This window comes from Vulpes vulpes, chromosome 16 (genome assembly GCF_048418805.1).
Source record: "Vulpes vulpes isolate BD-2025 chromosome 16, VulVul3, whole genome shotgun sequence".
Lineage (NCBI taxonomy): Eukaryota > Metazoa > Chordata > Mammalia > Carnivora > Canidae > Vulpes > Vulpes vulpes.
The window spans coordinates 48,507,338-48,521,378 of record NC_132795.1 but is presented as its reverse complement, the minus strand read 5'-3'; the positions used below and the strand labels follow the sequence as shown (position 1 = coordinate 48,521,378).

The 14,041-nt window shown below is 63.5% G+C and overlaps 1 protein-coding gene across 3 annotated transcripts in view; it reads left to right on the top strand.

Moving 5' to 3' along the window:
* Positions 1 to 3,069: 3,069 nt before the first annotated feature.
* TAFA5 (TAFA chemokine like family member 5) overlaps positions 3,070 to 14,041 on the top strand; it is a 157,549-nt gene continuing 146,577 nt past the window's right edge. For all 3 annotated transcript variants that reach the window (XM_072742594.1, XM_072742593.1, XM_072742592.1), the window contains exon 1: positions 3,070 to 3,323. In XM_072742594.1, the coding sequence (XP_072598695.1) occupies positions 3,212 to 3,323 (112 nt within the window). In that variant the 5' untranslated portion in view covers positions 3,070 to 3,211. The remainder of the gene's footprint in view (positions 3,324 to 14,041) is intronic.

The following is a 14,041-nucleotide window of genomic DNA, read 5'->3' as shown; positions in this document are numbered from 1 at the left end:
GGGACTCGATCCGGGGACCCCAGGGTCACGACCTGAGCCGAAGGCAGATGGTCCACCGCTGAGCCACCCAGGCCCCCCTGCCTCACCATCTCTAACAAGTGTCTTTGAAGATTTTTTCCTTTAACATGTCAACCTCCTAATGTCACAGCCACAGAAATCTCGGGGTACATGCTCCAAGAGAAAGCTGACCAGGCCACTCACCTCGCTGCCCCCCTGCTCCGAGTGCTCCCCACTGCCCACCATCACCGTGCCCTCCGACCTCTGGTGTGACAGCTCCAATTTATCCTCCCAAATTCAACACAGACCACGTCTCTCCTGGAACAGTGCTTGTCAAGCAGAGAAAATGACAGTAAACACAACCATCGGTAGGCAACCGGTATTTTAAGCAATGAATTAGGACAAAATGAGAAACACAACAGAGTGTTGAGAGTGTAAGTATTGTTTTGTGAAACCGTTGTTTTGTGTGTGTGTGCGTGTGTGTGCATGCGCTTGTCTTAAGGATGGCACTAAACAGGTTGTAAAAGCACTCTGCTGGAAGCTTCCCTGGCCTCCCACCCTGGGCCTTGTCCTCCAGCACCAGGCACCTGCCAGCCAGGCCTGCAGCCCCACCCCCTGCACCCTGCACCCCTGCCCTCCCCGCACCCCGCTCCCCGCACCTGCCAACCAAGCCTGCACCCTGCCCTCCCTGCACCCCATTCCCTGCACCTGCCAACCAGGCCTGCACCGCTGCCCTCCCTGCAACCCGCCCCCCTGCACCTGCAAGTTAGGGCTGCACCCCTGCCCTCTCTGCACCCCGCCCCCTGCACCTGCCAGCCAGGCCTGTACCCCCGCCCTCCCCGCACTGAACCCCCTGCACCTGCCAGCCAGGCCTGTACCCCTGCCCTCCCCGCACCGCACCCCCTGTACCTGCCAGCCAGGCCTGCATCCCTGCTCCATTGCCGCAGCCGCCACAGGGCGCTGTAAGTGCTGGTTTCCTCATCCATCTCCCAAACCAAGCACACACAGCCAGGGGACAGAAAGCATGTGTCCTGTTTAATTCCCCTCCTCCAGCAGTGGCATCTAGAAGGTGCTCGAGAATTAGATGCAGGATGAAGGAATGTCCAGAACATAACAGGAGTTCAGAATGGACAGGATGAAACGGGATGTGTCACGTTTTAAAAAGTCACATCCTTTTTAGCAGGATAAAAGGCTCCCGTCAAAGGAGGGAACTTGGAGCCAGAGAGGCAGGCCAGCTCGGGGGGGGGGGGGGCGGGGGGGGGGACGCGGGGACTCTGAGTGAGGGAGCCCCTACCCAGGCCAGCACACTGGAGACCGGGGTGCCTGCAGCGCCTCCAGGCCAGCAAAGGGAACCCGGAGGCCACACTGGGAAGATACCTCGAAGGAAGTCAGACGGTTTTAATTAAACAGGAATAGACAATTTATGAAAAAAAAACATCCTGGACACAATCACATTACAGCAGGAGTCCTGCCGAGCCTCTGGTGTGGGCTCCTCATGCAGACACCCACTGGGACTGGGTGAGGTGGCCTGGCCTGGGCCTGCCTCTGCCTGCCGTGGTTTCCTCTGCGCGTTGTCTGTGTGTGTACCAGGGAGAGAAAGGATGTGTGTGTGCTTTGTCGGTATCATGTGTGCATGAGTGTATGTATACATACGTGTCATGTGTGTATTGTGTGTGTGGTGCACATGTGTTGTGTGTTCATAGTGCACAGATGTGGATGGTGCACATGTGTGGTGCATGTGTGTATATGGTGCCTGTGTGTATGGTATGTGTATGGTACAAACACATAGTGTATTGTGTGTGGAGCGTGTGTATATGGTACACACATATGTGGTGCACATATGTGTTGCATGTGCGCATGGTGCGTGTATGTACAATGCACATATGTAGTGTGTGTTGGGTGTGTGTGTATGATGCATGTGTGTTGTGTGTGCGGTGTGTGTGGTGTGTGTGCAGGCCCCTGGCGCCCACAGCAGGTTCTGAGCGGCGGCGATCACAGGCTCTGTGGTCTCCTTACAGACCCAGCCGGCCAGGACCTGAGGTGAAGGGGTGATGCGGTGACCATCTTTGCTTCAGGCCCTCTAGTGGCTCCTGGGAAAGAGCCTCCAGTTCCAAGAAGACCTCAGACCTCATGGGGTCCCGGGTGCGCCCCCTCCCCGTGCAGGATCAGAAGATCCTCTGGATCTGGAAGGATGAGCTCATAGTAGGACGTCCACCGGCCCGCAGGAAGCCTGGGTTTGGGGTGGGCAGTGTGGCCCGGCGGCGGGGGCCACAGCCTCCCTGGGCGGCAGGGCCATCTGGTGAGCATCTGGCCTTGGGAGCTTGTCTTGCTGAGGGGACGCCAGAGGGTGGAGTGGGGCTGGGGAATCTGCCCCCACGGGGTCCTGGCTCCAGTCCGCTCCCGAGTGTGGGGCCTGGTGGGCTCTGCGGCTGCTGGTTCCGCACGCGCCCCCGAGCACCCGGCTCACCGCCTCGGCAGGGCCGCCCCTGGCGGGGGCGGGGGCGGGGGTTGGGGACACAGGCCGGGGACCCCTTCCCAAGGCCCAGGCGGTGCGCAGGCGGAGGCCACACGGAGGAAGGCGCAGGAGGGCGCTCTGGGGCCGTGCGCCCCGCCTGGCCCGCTGACCTCCGCCGACTCCCTGCGGGTCGGGGCCCCGCGCGCACCCGGAGCAGGAGGGCCGGGAGCGGGAAGGGCCCGGGCGCGCGGCCCAAGTCCGCAAACTTCTGGCGGCCGGGCCTGTCCCCGGCGGGGCCCGCGGCGGGCGGGGGCGGGGCGGGGGCGGGGCGGGGGCGGGGGCGAGCCGGGCCGTCTCTGTCGCCATCCAGAGGCGCGCCCGGGCTCCGCGGCCCCTCCGCCCGCCTCCCCGCCTCCCCGCCTCCCCCGCCAGTCCCGGGACCGCGCCGGGGCCCCGCGTGCTCGGGTGCGCGCACCGGGCGCGCCGAGCCGGGCGCACAGCGACGCCCAGAGCCGCGGGGCCGGCGTCCCCGGGCGCGGGCGCGGCGCGGGCGCGGGCGCGGGCGCGGGCGCGGCGCGGGGCGGGCCGGCGCGGGGCGCAGTGGGCCGGAGCCCGGGCGCGGCGGCGGCGGCGGCGGCGGCGGCGGCGGCGGCGGAGGATGGCGCGCGCGGGGCCCGCACGTGGAGGCCGGCGCGGGGGCGCGGGCAGGGCCGGCTGCTGAGACGCGCTGCTGCCCCCCGCGCGGGCGCCGCGGCTTCAATGGCGCCATCGCCCAGGACCGGCAGCCGGCAAGATGCGACCGCCCTGCCCAGCATGTCCTCAACTTTTTGGGCGTTCATGATCCTGGCCGGCCTGCTCGTCGCCTACTGCAGTGAGTACCGCGCGCCCCCGGCCCCGGCCCGCCCCGGCCCCGCGCCCCGGCCCGGCCCCGGAGCAGGAGTTGCCGGCGCTTCCCGCTGGGCCGGAGGGACGGCGCCGCCCGGGCTCCCGCCGCCGGCACTTGCACTTGGGAGCGAGCCTCCCGCGCGGCCCCGGGGCAGGGCCCGAGCGCCAGGCCCGGGGAGGCGCGCGGCGCCCGGAGCTGCCCGGAGCTGCCCGCGGCTGCCCGCCCCGCCGCCGCCGCCGCCGCCGCGCCCGGCCCGGCCCAGCCGAGCCCCGCCGAGCCCCGCCGAGCCCAGCCCCGCCGAGCCCAGCCGCGCGCTCCGGGAGGCGGCGGGGTCCGCGGCGGGGGCTGCGGGGGGCCGGGGCCGAGCCCGAGCGGGGCGCCCGCGGCGGCGGCGGCGGCGGCGGCGGCGGCGGCGGCGGGGCCGGGCTGGGGCGCGCGCCGGGGCCGCTGCCGCCCGGGAAGCGGACCGAGCCTCCGAGCGAGGGGCGGGGGCGGGGGCGGGGGCGGGGGCGGGGAGGGGGCCGCCGCCGCGGCATTTCTGGAGTCGGGTCCGGGGACGGGACCTGGCGCGGGGGGCGGGGGCGGGGGCGGGGGCGGGGGTCAGCGCCCCGGGCCGGCGGCGGGGAGCGGGGCCGGGTGCGCGGCGCGGGGGTCCCGGCGCAGGCTCGGGCCGCTGCCCACCGTGCGGGAGGAGCGGACGGGCGCGGGGAACACCTGTCATGGAGAGCTGCCATGGGCGCGGGAGGTGATGGAAAAATATGGATTCTTAAAAAAAAAAAAAAAAAAAGAGGCCAGCGCCGAGCCTGGCTGCCGCGCCAGCGCCGAGCCGGCTCCCGCTCCCCCGGACCCCCGCGGCCGCCTCCGGAGCCGAGCGGCGCCCGTGCGGACCCGGCAGGCGCGGGGGCCGGTCCTGGGACGGCGGGGCCGCGGGGACGGCGGGGCCCTGTGCGGCGGCTGCGGCGGCAGGCGGGGCTGCCCCCGGGGGCGGGCGGGCGGGCGGGGGCCCAGGGCTGACGGCCGCCAGCGGGGTCGCGCCCCGAGCTGCCCAGCCGCGGACCCCCGACCCCGGGGCGGCTGGAGGGGCCTGGGCCGGGGCTCGGAGCTCGGAGCTCGGTGGGGCAGGTCTCCCGGCTCCCCGCGGCCACCTCGGCCCTCGGCGGGTGCGCGGTGTCCTGGCCGCTGTGCACAGGGCTGCTGGCTGAGAACTCCCCAGGCCGCCTCCTGAATGCTCTCCCAGCAAGAGGGGCTCCCAGTACGGCCTGGGAAGGGGACTGCGGCTCCCTGAGCCCCCGTCCCCGGGGGGCTGCTGTCCCTGGCTAGCGCTGGCCCACAGCGGGACAGGGTCCTGGGGGCCCAGGTGACAACCCAGGACAGCAGCTGGGCCGTGGGAGCCGCTTTTCAGGTGAGAAAAAGAGCAACCGCTAATGGTTAAGTACAGGACACCCTGGCAGTGGCTTCAAGCTCCTCACCCCCACTGCCCCCCCCTGCCCCCAGCTCCCTCCGGGTCAGCTCCGGCAGCACCTGCTCCGGCTCTCCCCACCACCTGCCCCCCATCCCCACACTCACACCCCCCTCCCAGGATGGCTGCTTGCCCCAGGCCCGGGTCGGAGAGCGGCCGGCCACGCGGCTGCTAGCTGCCCAGACGCACCGTGGAACCTGAGATCCCCACTCGCACACCCAGCCCGCCCTTAGCAGCCTCCCCGGTGTTCTGGAAACAGCTCTTCCACCAGGACAAGGACATTTGGTAAAATGTCTTATTCGGAAGAGCAGACATCATTAATAACGAAAGCTTGGGTTAACCACATTTTCATGGTGGTTGCCATTTCCATGTAATGGAATAATTGACAATAAGATAAGACGTTTTCAGACACACCCCATTTCACCGGAAATGCACTTGGAGAAATTAAAACATTTTACTAAAATACAAAATAGACATAATAATAATTTATAGGGTGGAACAGCAGTCCTGGAGGAAAAAAAAACACATTTCTTTTTTTTCTTTTTGAATTGATAAAGCAAGTAAAATGCAAATGAAACAGTTCTTATGATTTCCGTTCCCCTTTCCAATATATCTGGGATGAATAAGAATAGTTAGCATCCTTGTTTGTAAATTGTTTTTGTTATCAGTCAGGATTTTTATTACCCAAAATGTTTTTTGTGTTATGGAGCAGATATATTTGTATCATATTAATTAGGGAAACTGATAAGTATCATACAGGATTCAATTATCCTCCCTATTAAATCTGAGCATTTCTCTGCAGCACATAAGGTGTTCACTTTCTGGTGCGCGGCGAAAGGAAAACTGGATGGTTTCCTGGCCTGGTTTTCAGTTAGGGGATGTTCTTCTGTTGGGGGCCCAGGCGGCAGAGATTCATATTTAAGGAGATGGGCTCCATCCTCTGGCTGGAGAAAAACCTGCAGTCCACCAATTAGGTTAGTTGCTATAGTGACACAGTCTTGTCATTTTTCTCCCATCGGGGAAGAATTGCCAGGAAAAGCGGAAAGAGGACAGGGGTCCTCCGTGGCTTTCTCTGAGGCGCGCGGTCGGTGGTCTGGGGACGTGGACAGCAGGGCAGGCGCTTCGTGACTCGTCGGTTTGGCGGATGATGAGCCCGGAGGAGGAAGTTGGAACTCCTTCATCTTGTCTGGGGAAACCTCTTTCCCTGCGGCTTAGAGAGAGCTGCTGTCGGCCCCTCGGCGGATCTGCAGCAGAGGCCTTGGCCCAGAGGGACATGGTTCTCGGGAGGGGTCGGGCCGGCCCCGGGGCCACCAGGCCGGTGTGACCGTGTCGGGGTGCTCGTCGTGGGCAACGTGGTCGTCTTTGCTCTCTGGCTACGGCAGCGGGGCTCCCCCGCCACCGGGGGATGGAGAACACGGTGGATGAGCTAGTGGAGTGTCGTGGGACACCACGCCTTGACTTTGACACTCGTGCGCAGTATTTGGCGAAAAGGTGGAGGGCGCTGTGCTGTCCCCACTGGGAGGGGCTTGTCGGACCGACATTGCTGACACGTAAATATTTCCGACATGCACTTCTTCGCCAATTAATCCCATCAAAATTGCCTTGTAGCTCTGAGTCAAATCTCACCTCTTCGGCTGCAATGATGAGAAGCTACAACTTCTGAATTGTTTTTAATCCATTAGAATACTAACCGAGCATGGGCTCTCGGATGTTGCATTTTCTTTATAAATATAATTTATTGCATAGTTAGGAGAGATTAGACTATGCTACTTTCCTGCTGTTCAGATTTTATATCTGGAGTTCTTGGAGAGCTAAATTTGAAAATACTGGGCTTAATGAAGTGATGCCACTCATAGGTTTATCTCTCATCTCGGGTTCTTTTTTTTTTTCTTTTTTCCCCCCTTTTCTCCTGTGTGTTTTTGTCTGTTGAATTTCTGGCTGGAGAGGATGTGGTGTTGGTTTCTTTCAACTTCATAGAGAGAAGTCGCCTCTGTTTTGTGGGATTTCTGTTAGCTGAGCTGGATGCCCAAGCATCAGTGAGGGAAGGGGGTTTTGCCCATGGAAGCGTCCACCCAGGCACAGACCCCCCGGGGGAGAAGGGTTCTGGGGAACGATGTTGGGGACAGGAGCCCCACACCTTTCCAGGACTGTCTCCAGCATCCCTCTTGTCACTGAGGACAGAGGACAGCCGATCCCATAAAGGGGGCCTTCGTCCCACCGTCGACTTGCTGGGTCTGCTTGGCACCGGGCCTCCGGGCTGCATCCGACCCTCGAAGTTCCTGCTCGAGACTCACCACTCGACATCCACGGAATGACATGTGTAGATCAACTTTTGTGGCATGAAGTATTTTCAGGTGACTTTTATGGGCGTAATTATAGGGAAATGTTATGATAATGTGGCAGTAGAAAAGAGAAGAAAAGCAAAACATTAAAATCCCCATTTCTTTATATAGCTTCGCAGCTGCGCCGATTTAGAAGGGCTCGTTTCTGCATTAGAATGTGGTGCTCTGGAGTTAATGACCTCTACAGAATGCCACCTGTCACCCAGAGTGCCGTGGGTGACGGCCGAGAGATGGGGAGGAGATCGACGAGGAGGACCCGGACCGGGGTCTCCTGCTTTGCGGGGATTGGAGACTGAAGTGAGAGCTGCAGAAAGGACGAGGGCCGGTGGCCCTGCTCGTTGTCATCTGTCTGGGGGGACTGTCACAGGCTGTGCTCTGGGGCCCACGCCGGCCCACGCGGCTCACAGAACACAGTGGTGTCCCTTTTTAAATGGTGCTTTGCTTGCCATTTGTGGACCCTCAGAGCCGGAGTTTGGGGCTCCAGGGCTACCCCAGAGTGCCCTGGCTTCTGCAGGGCCTCCCTCGGTGCCTGAGCCCCCAATCCCCGTCCCTGAGAGCCCCACAGAGTGTCCCCAGCTCCCGGAGGCTGCAGCTTACATACTCTGGTCCTCAGCTTTCCAGACCCTGCCCAGCAGCACGGACTGCAACTCCGGGCGGGCAGCACAAGCTATCTGGATGGCTGGGCTTTCCAGAAACCCGAGCAGCTGGCAGCAGATCGGGGCGACTGTCCTCTGCACCGTGGCGGATGTGGTGGAGGGCTCTGGAGGCTTTGTCACGAGCACTTATTAAAATGGCTGCCAGGACCGAGTGTGCAAGCCCTGCTGTCTCTACTGGGCGCACGGGACTCCCGCGGCTCTGGGAGGGCGGCCCAGCTCCACTCCAGCGGCGGCCTGGGCCCGGCGGGACCCTGGGAGAGAGCTCTCGTCCCCCAGAACTGCCACCTCCCCTCCTGTCCCCGCCAGTCTCCTGCTGTGGAGGGCCTGGTCCCGGGGCGCCTGCCAGGGCACCTGGCTGACCTTGCACATCTGTTGAAGGAGGTGGGTGGCGGCCCCAGGCCTCTGTGTCTCCAGCTGATTCATGTAACTAGGAATTAGGGGCCCTGGGCTGGAGAGGCAGACGGGGGCTTGCACCCCGGGGGCGGTGGGGGGGGCTCGTGGCCTGCGGAGGGTGGGGGGTGGGGGCGGGCTACAGCCCAGGGTCTGCCCCAAGTCCCCTTGCATCCCATAGCCTTCTGTGTCCCTGCCTGGTCTGCAGCGGGGTCCCTGCATCGTGCCCCCGCCTGGACACACCTGCATTGTCCGCACTGCTGCCTCTGCCTCCAGGCTGACCGCCTGAGACCCCCGCCCGTGCTCCCCCTCGCCCCCCCCATCACGCAGCACTAGCCCCCCTGCTCAGGTCCCTCAGGCCTCCTGGAGCCGACCTTGCTGTCAGGGTGGGACTGTCCATCCCTCTGTCCTGGCCTGGCCGAGCCCAGCGCCGAGGCCTCCACCATGGGGCTCCCCTCTTAGGAAGCTGGTGTGCATGCACGTTGTCACCTGCACAGCCCGGTCTGTGTCACCGCGATGTTCCGCTTGCTGCCAGGTCCCCTCAAACAGTAGCACCCTGCACTGCTGCCCAACGCAGAGGGGAGCCAGGACCTGGACTGGGCCTGGGGCTGTCCCCCAGTGTTAGAGAGCCTCTTCCTCCAGGAAGCCTCCCTGGAACACACTGCCTCCTCCCCCCTCCAGCACAGGGCATGTTCATCTGGGTGCTGGCTGTCACTGCAAGCTCATGTCCTCCTATATTAGGCTCTGAGCTCTGGGCACAACTTCAGGCCACTAGGGGACTGGCGGCCTGATTCCCCAGCAAACTGCTTCATCTGTGGGCTGTGACTGGGGTGGGGGCTGGGAGCCTGGGGGTCTGGGGGCCTGGCTGGGGACCTGGGGGCATAAGGGCTGGGGGCAGGACCAAAGGGCTGAAGGCCTAGCCGAAGGGCTGGGGGCGTGGTCGAGTGCCTAGGGGTGTGGCCAAAGGGCGGGGGCGTGGTCAAGTGGCAAGGGGCGTGGCCGAAGGGTGGGGCGGGGTTGCAGGCCTGGGGCGTGGCCTAAGTCTGGGGGCGTGGCCTGCCGGCTAGGGGCGGGGCTGGAAAGCTGTCTGAAGCCGGGCCTGCTGAAACTCTGAGAATCCCTGTTTCTAAAGTGTTAAAACTGATCAGAAGGACTGAAAACGAGGGACACAGAGTGAGACTCTGGAACCCTGACAAAATGTTCAGTACTTTATAAAGCATCCCTGAGTAGGATGCACGATGCCAGAAGTGTCCCTGTGACTGTCCCCTCCAGTACCTGGCTCCTGCCCTGGGGCCTCCACCACCCACCGCCCTATGCTCCTGAGCACCTGTCCCTTCCCATGTCCCTGTGGTTTGGGGTTTCTCCCCTCAGCACTGTGAACACAGCATCCCTGGCGCTCCCCTACAGGCCGGGGCTCCTGCTCTAGCTCCCCAGCCCACTGTCCATGCTGGTGTTCCCTGGTTTGTAGAGGAAGACTCTGGCCCTGGGGCCCAGCTCGCGGGGGTGACAAGCAAATGACTGTTTCTGTGGCCGAGGGCCAGTGGGGTTGGGGGGTGGACAGTGCTCAGCCACAGGCACCCCCCTAGCAGGTGGACCCGCCTGGCTTCTCCCCTCTGCTCAGCTGGCCCTTCCCAGCTGGACCCAGACCTCTGGAAAGGCTGAGGGCTGCGGGAGGAGGGGTCTCCGCATGTTTTTCTCCTCCCCAGAGCTGGAACCAGCGCGGTTCTTCTCTACACATAGCTGTGTCTCTGATGGTGAGAGCGCCCTTTGGAGGCTGTAGACTTTCCTGATCCTGCCGCGGCAGGGAGCCCCTCTGCCCTTCTCGTCGTCGACCCACCTACCCAATTATCCCACTTTTGAGGGGGCGGTGCAGTCCTTGGACAGGATTCACAGATTTCTGTCTCTAGCTCAGTGGAACACATTTCATACGTGCCTTTCCCTCCAGAAAGTTCTGCTGCTGGCAGGACCTTTGGCTGCCTAGAAATGCCTTCAATTCAGTCCTGGTGGGGGAGGCTGGCGGGGCTCCAGCGTGCCCCTTCTGTTGACTGGTCGCTGGGCCTTGCCTGGGCCTGTGAGCCCTCTGCTGGGGGTGTGGCACCCGGGGCCAGCAGGCTCACACTGGCAAAGCATTCAGACCCACCGCCCACCAGGATGCCTGGTGTGACTCAGGTCGTCAGCGTTTCCAGCGCCGTCTTCCTGACATTCTTCCTCCCTGCTTTTCAGGGTGAAAATAAACCGTCCCTCCCTAGTCCTCGCACTGTCTACGGGTGGGCACAGAGAAGTCGCTTAGTTCACATGCATGGGGGTGCTGCTGTCTCTGTGAGTGCTGCCCCGCAAAGATGCACGTTCTGGTGCGTCAGACAGCATTCCTGCAAACACACGTGCACACCCCTGCATGGGCCTCCCTGCAGCCCCCAGACCCAGCGTGCACATCACGTGTCACTGTCACCCTCAGACGTGTGCTGAGCTGAACCTGTGGCTGGTGCCCTGCCCCGTCGGCCATCCTGGGAGACCCCCGATTTGGTAAGACAGGGAATGGTTAACGTTGACTCTTCCTGAAGATTTTCCCAGTCATGGAGATGGCATCCACAGGTGTGGCCCATCAGCATCCTTTGACGACGAGGAGAGGGAGATGGCGTGACGGGAGGCCTCTCCCCCGCCCCATCCCTCCGTGCGGTGTCTGTGTTTCTATGCACATGTATGTGTGTGTGCGTACGTGTCTACAAGCAACACAGACACATCCTGCAGCTTCCCTTTCGGGGTCTCTGTTTCCCTCCCCAAGCTGACGGTGCTGAGATTTTATAGCAAGAAGAGCGGAGCTGAGACCCTGGGCCTGCAGGGGTTCCTTGTCCGCTGCAGAGTCCCACGTGGAGGCCACAGATTGCAGAGCAGCCCCCGGGGCCCCCCCGGCCCCCGCATCCCAGGGACTGTTGTTTGCTTTCTGCCTCAGCTCCGTGGGTTGAAGGACCAGTGGGATTTCACTTGTAGTTCACATAATGAAGTAGGAACACCGCTGGACAAACAGCCCTGGTGTGCTTTCAAACAAGGGGTGGGTCCCCTGGGTCCCCTGCTGCAGAGAGCGCTCCCTGCACATCGAGGGCCCCCCACGCCTAGCGGAGCCCGCGGCACCAGCGCTGTGCCCATTTCCGCCCTGGCTGACTTGGAGAGTAAACCTTGTCAAAACATTCCTTGACACGTAGCAGGCATGACAGGCTCTTCCCATAACAAGGTGGCTAATTGAGAAGTGAGTCATCGGGGATGTAGCGCGTAGTAACGCTGGGGGGCTGGCTCCCACCTTCCTCTGGTCCCTGCCTTGCGACACCCCTCTGTATCACAGAGCGCACCCCACCGCAGCCACGTCGGGGCTTCCCACCTTCCTGCGAGGGCCGGGGGAGCCTGGGGGTGCAGCTGGGCCCTGTGGTACTGCCAACGGGTGGCTGGTGCTGGGCGGGTGTCTCTTCGCCCTGAGAGGGGCAAATGAGGAGGAGAAATGGGGGCACATGCTTGGGGTCCTGGGAGAGGCACAGCCTGGAAGGCCTGACTCCCCATCCTCTCCCCACTGGCGGCCAGAGGCTCCTGCCCTAGAGGGCCCTGTCTCTCTGACCCCCTGGCCTCCGCCTAGGGCTCCCTGACTCCAGCCCAGCCCGGCAGGCCCTCCCAGGCACTTGGTCCCCACCTCCCCCGCCAGCCCCCCTGGGCCGCACCCCAGCCTTGTGCCTACCGGCCGGGTGTCCCGGCCACCGCGAGCCTGGCCGCCGCTCCCTCACACCAGCGGCTTGTGAGTCTGCAGCTCCCTGCCTGGGCTGCTCGCCCTCCTCCTGCTGAGCCCCCTCCCTGCCCCCCAGGACCCGGCTCGCCCTCCCGGCGGGTGCAGCGCTGTGGACCAGGCTTGGCCCTGTGTGCCCAGCCTGGCTCCTGCCCCACTGTGAGCAGTCCCCTTCACCCTGTGGTCCGGTCCGGAGTGCACTTTCTACGCTCGTGCTCAGTCCACCGCCCCTGATACCGGCTCCTGCAGCGGGATGTGCTCCGGAGATGCTGCTAGAATGAGGAGGGCTCTGGTGCCTCTGCTTGCCTCCTGAATGCCCTGGGGTCCAGGCTTGGGGGTCCAGGTGGGAGGGGGTGCCTGAGGTCCCCGGGGAGAGGGGACGACTGGGCTCTGTTGACCTCCTGTGTTGGCCTCTGAGCGGATCATCCTGGGGTGCAGGAGGCGGCAGGAAGGTTGTGGGGCAGGCCCTCTCGGGGTCAGCTGTGCAGGCACAGGGGCTCTGCTGGAGCAAGGCCGATGCTGTTCTCACACTGGGGGTGCGGGTAAATGCTGGCTGCTGACCTGGGAGGCCTCACGGCCCTGCCACACCCACCCAGTGGCCAGCAGACCCGACTGCCCATGGGGGGTGCTGTCCCCGGGCCCTGGGCAAGGCAGCGGGACCCCAGACAGAGCAGGGGAGCCTGGGGGGGTCCTCCTTTCCTTGCCCTGGAGCTCCAGGCCCGAGCAGGAGGGAGACCGAGGCCCGCCTTCTCTTGGCTCCTGCCCTGGGCCCCAGGCCTGTGCTCTCAGCCTTGGAAGCAGCACCGCCGGCCCCCACAGAAGCAGGTGAGGGCACGTCCGCGGCCCCCCCGAGCGTGCAGGGCCCGAGCTCAGCACCTCAGGAGCTGATGGCTGCAGCGGGGTTTTCTGAGCGTGGCTGCAGGGATAGGGGGCAGGTAGCCAGGCCTCTGAACCCTTAGGGACACCCTGCCCCCACCGAGCCCACCTAGTCCCCGCCAGCACGGGGGCTCTGGCGGCGGGGAGGGCTGACCTCTCATTCCCTCTCCTCTGAGGGTTTGCATGAGGGCTCGGGAGCCTCTGTGCTGGCGAATGTCTCTGAGATCGCGCACCGGCCTGAAAGCCCGCTGGAGGTCGCGGCGATGGAGGGGCCTTTGTGGCTTGGCCCCCCGTGTGCCGGGGTCCACGGTCTCCCGTCCACAGCCAGCCGGGAGAGGGGGCTGGAGAAATGCACTCGCTGCCTTCTCAGCATCTGATTTCTCAGCATCTGATTTGATTGGTTTCATTAAATGTCGAGGACCGTTGGTGTGAAGCACTCCCAGACCTTGAAGCTTTGGGGTTCCACTGGCGGGGGGCTGAGCGGTTCTGGAAAGCGCTTTCATAGGATGATTTTTTTTTTCCCCAGTGAGAACGCTAAGGCCTCGGAAGCTGTCTGAAATGCTGGCGGACTCGACACGAGTGGCCTCTCTTTCAAAAAAGCACTTTGGCTCTATTTTTGAATGATTTTTCTGCTGTAGTATCTGTTAGCTGATAGCACATCCCCAGATAGAGCTGGATACCATTAACGGGGTGTATAGGACTCGCGTTAATTAATTGATGCTAATTTATGTTCCTCGGCTGCTGCGTGGCGGTGGCTGAAACTTGCCGGCCACGCGGGGTCTCCTCGTGCTCCTGAGCGCTCGCTGCGTTTCCTTCTTCGCTGGCTTCTTTCGGGGGGGCTCTGCTGGCCGTAGGAGTGCTCTGGGTTGCCAGGACCCCTCACGGCCTGGAGCTCCCAGCGGCCCTAGCGGTTCTCCACCTGGAGAACCAGGGTGCCATCAGCGGCCTGAAAACGCAGCGCCAGGGACATGGCCCTGGGAGGGGGCTGCGGACGCCCAGAGACCAGGGCCTCTGTCCACACAGCAGGCAGGACGCAGCTCTGCACTTCGCGTAACCACGGCCTCCGTGGGTCAGATTCCCACCGGGGGGGGCGGGGGCTGCTGGCGGACGACGCCTGGTGCAAGGTTCCAGGGCCGACCTGGGAGTCCAGGGAGGGTTCCTGGTGGCCCTCCCCAAGGCCTGACAGTTCCTGAGCGTTGGCGAGGTGCAGCAGG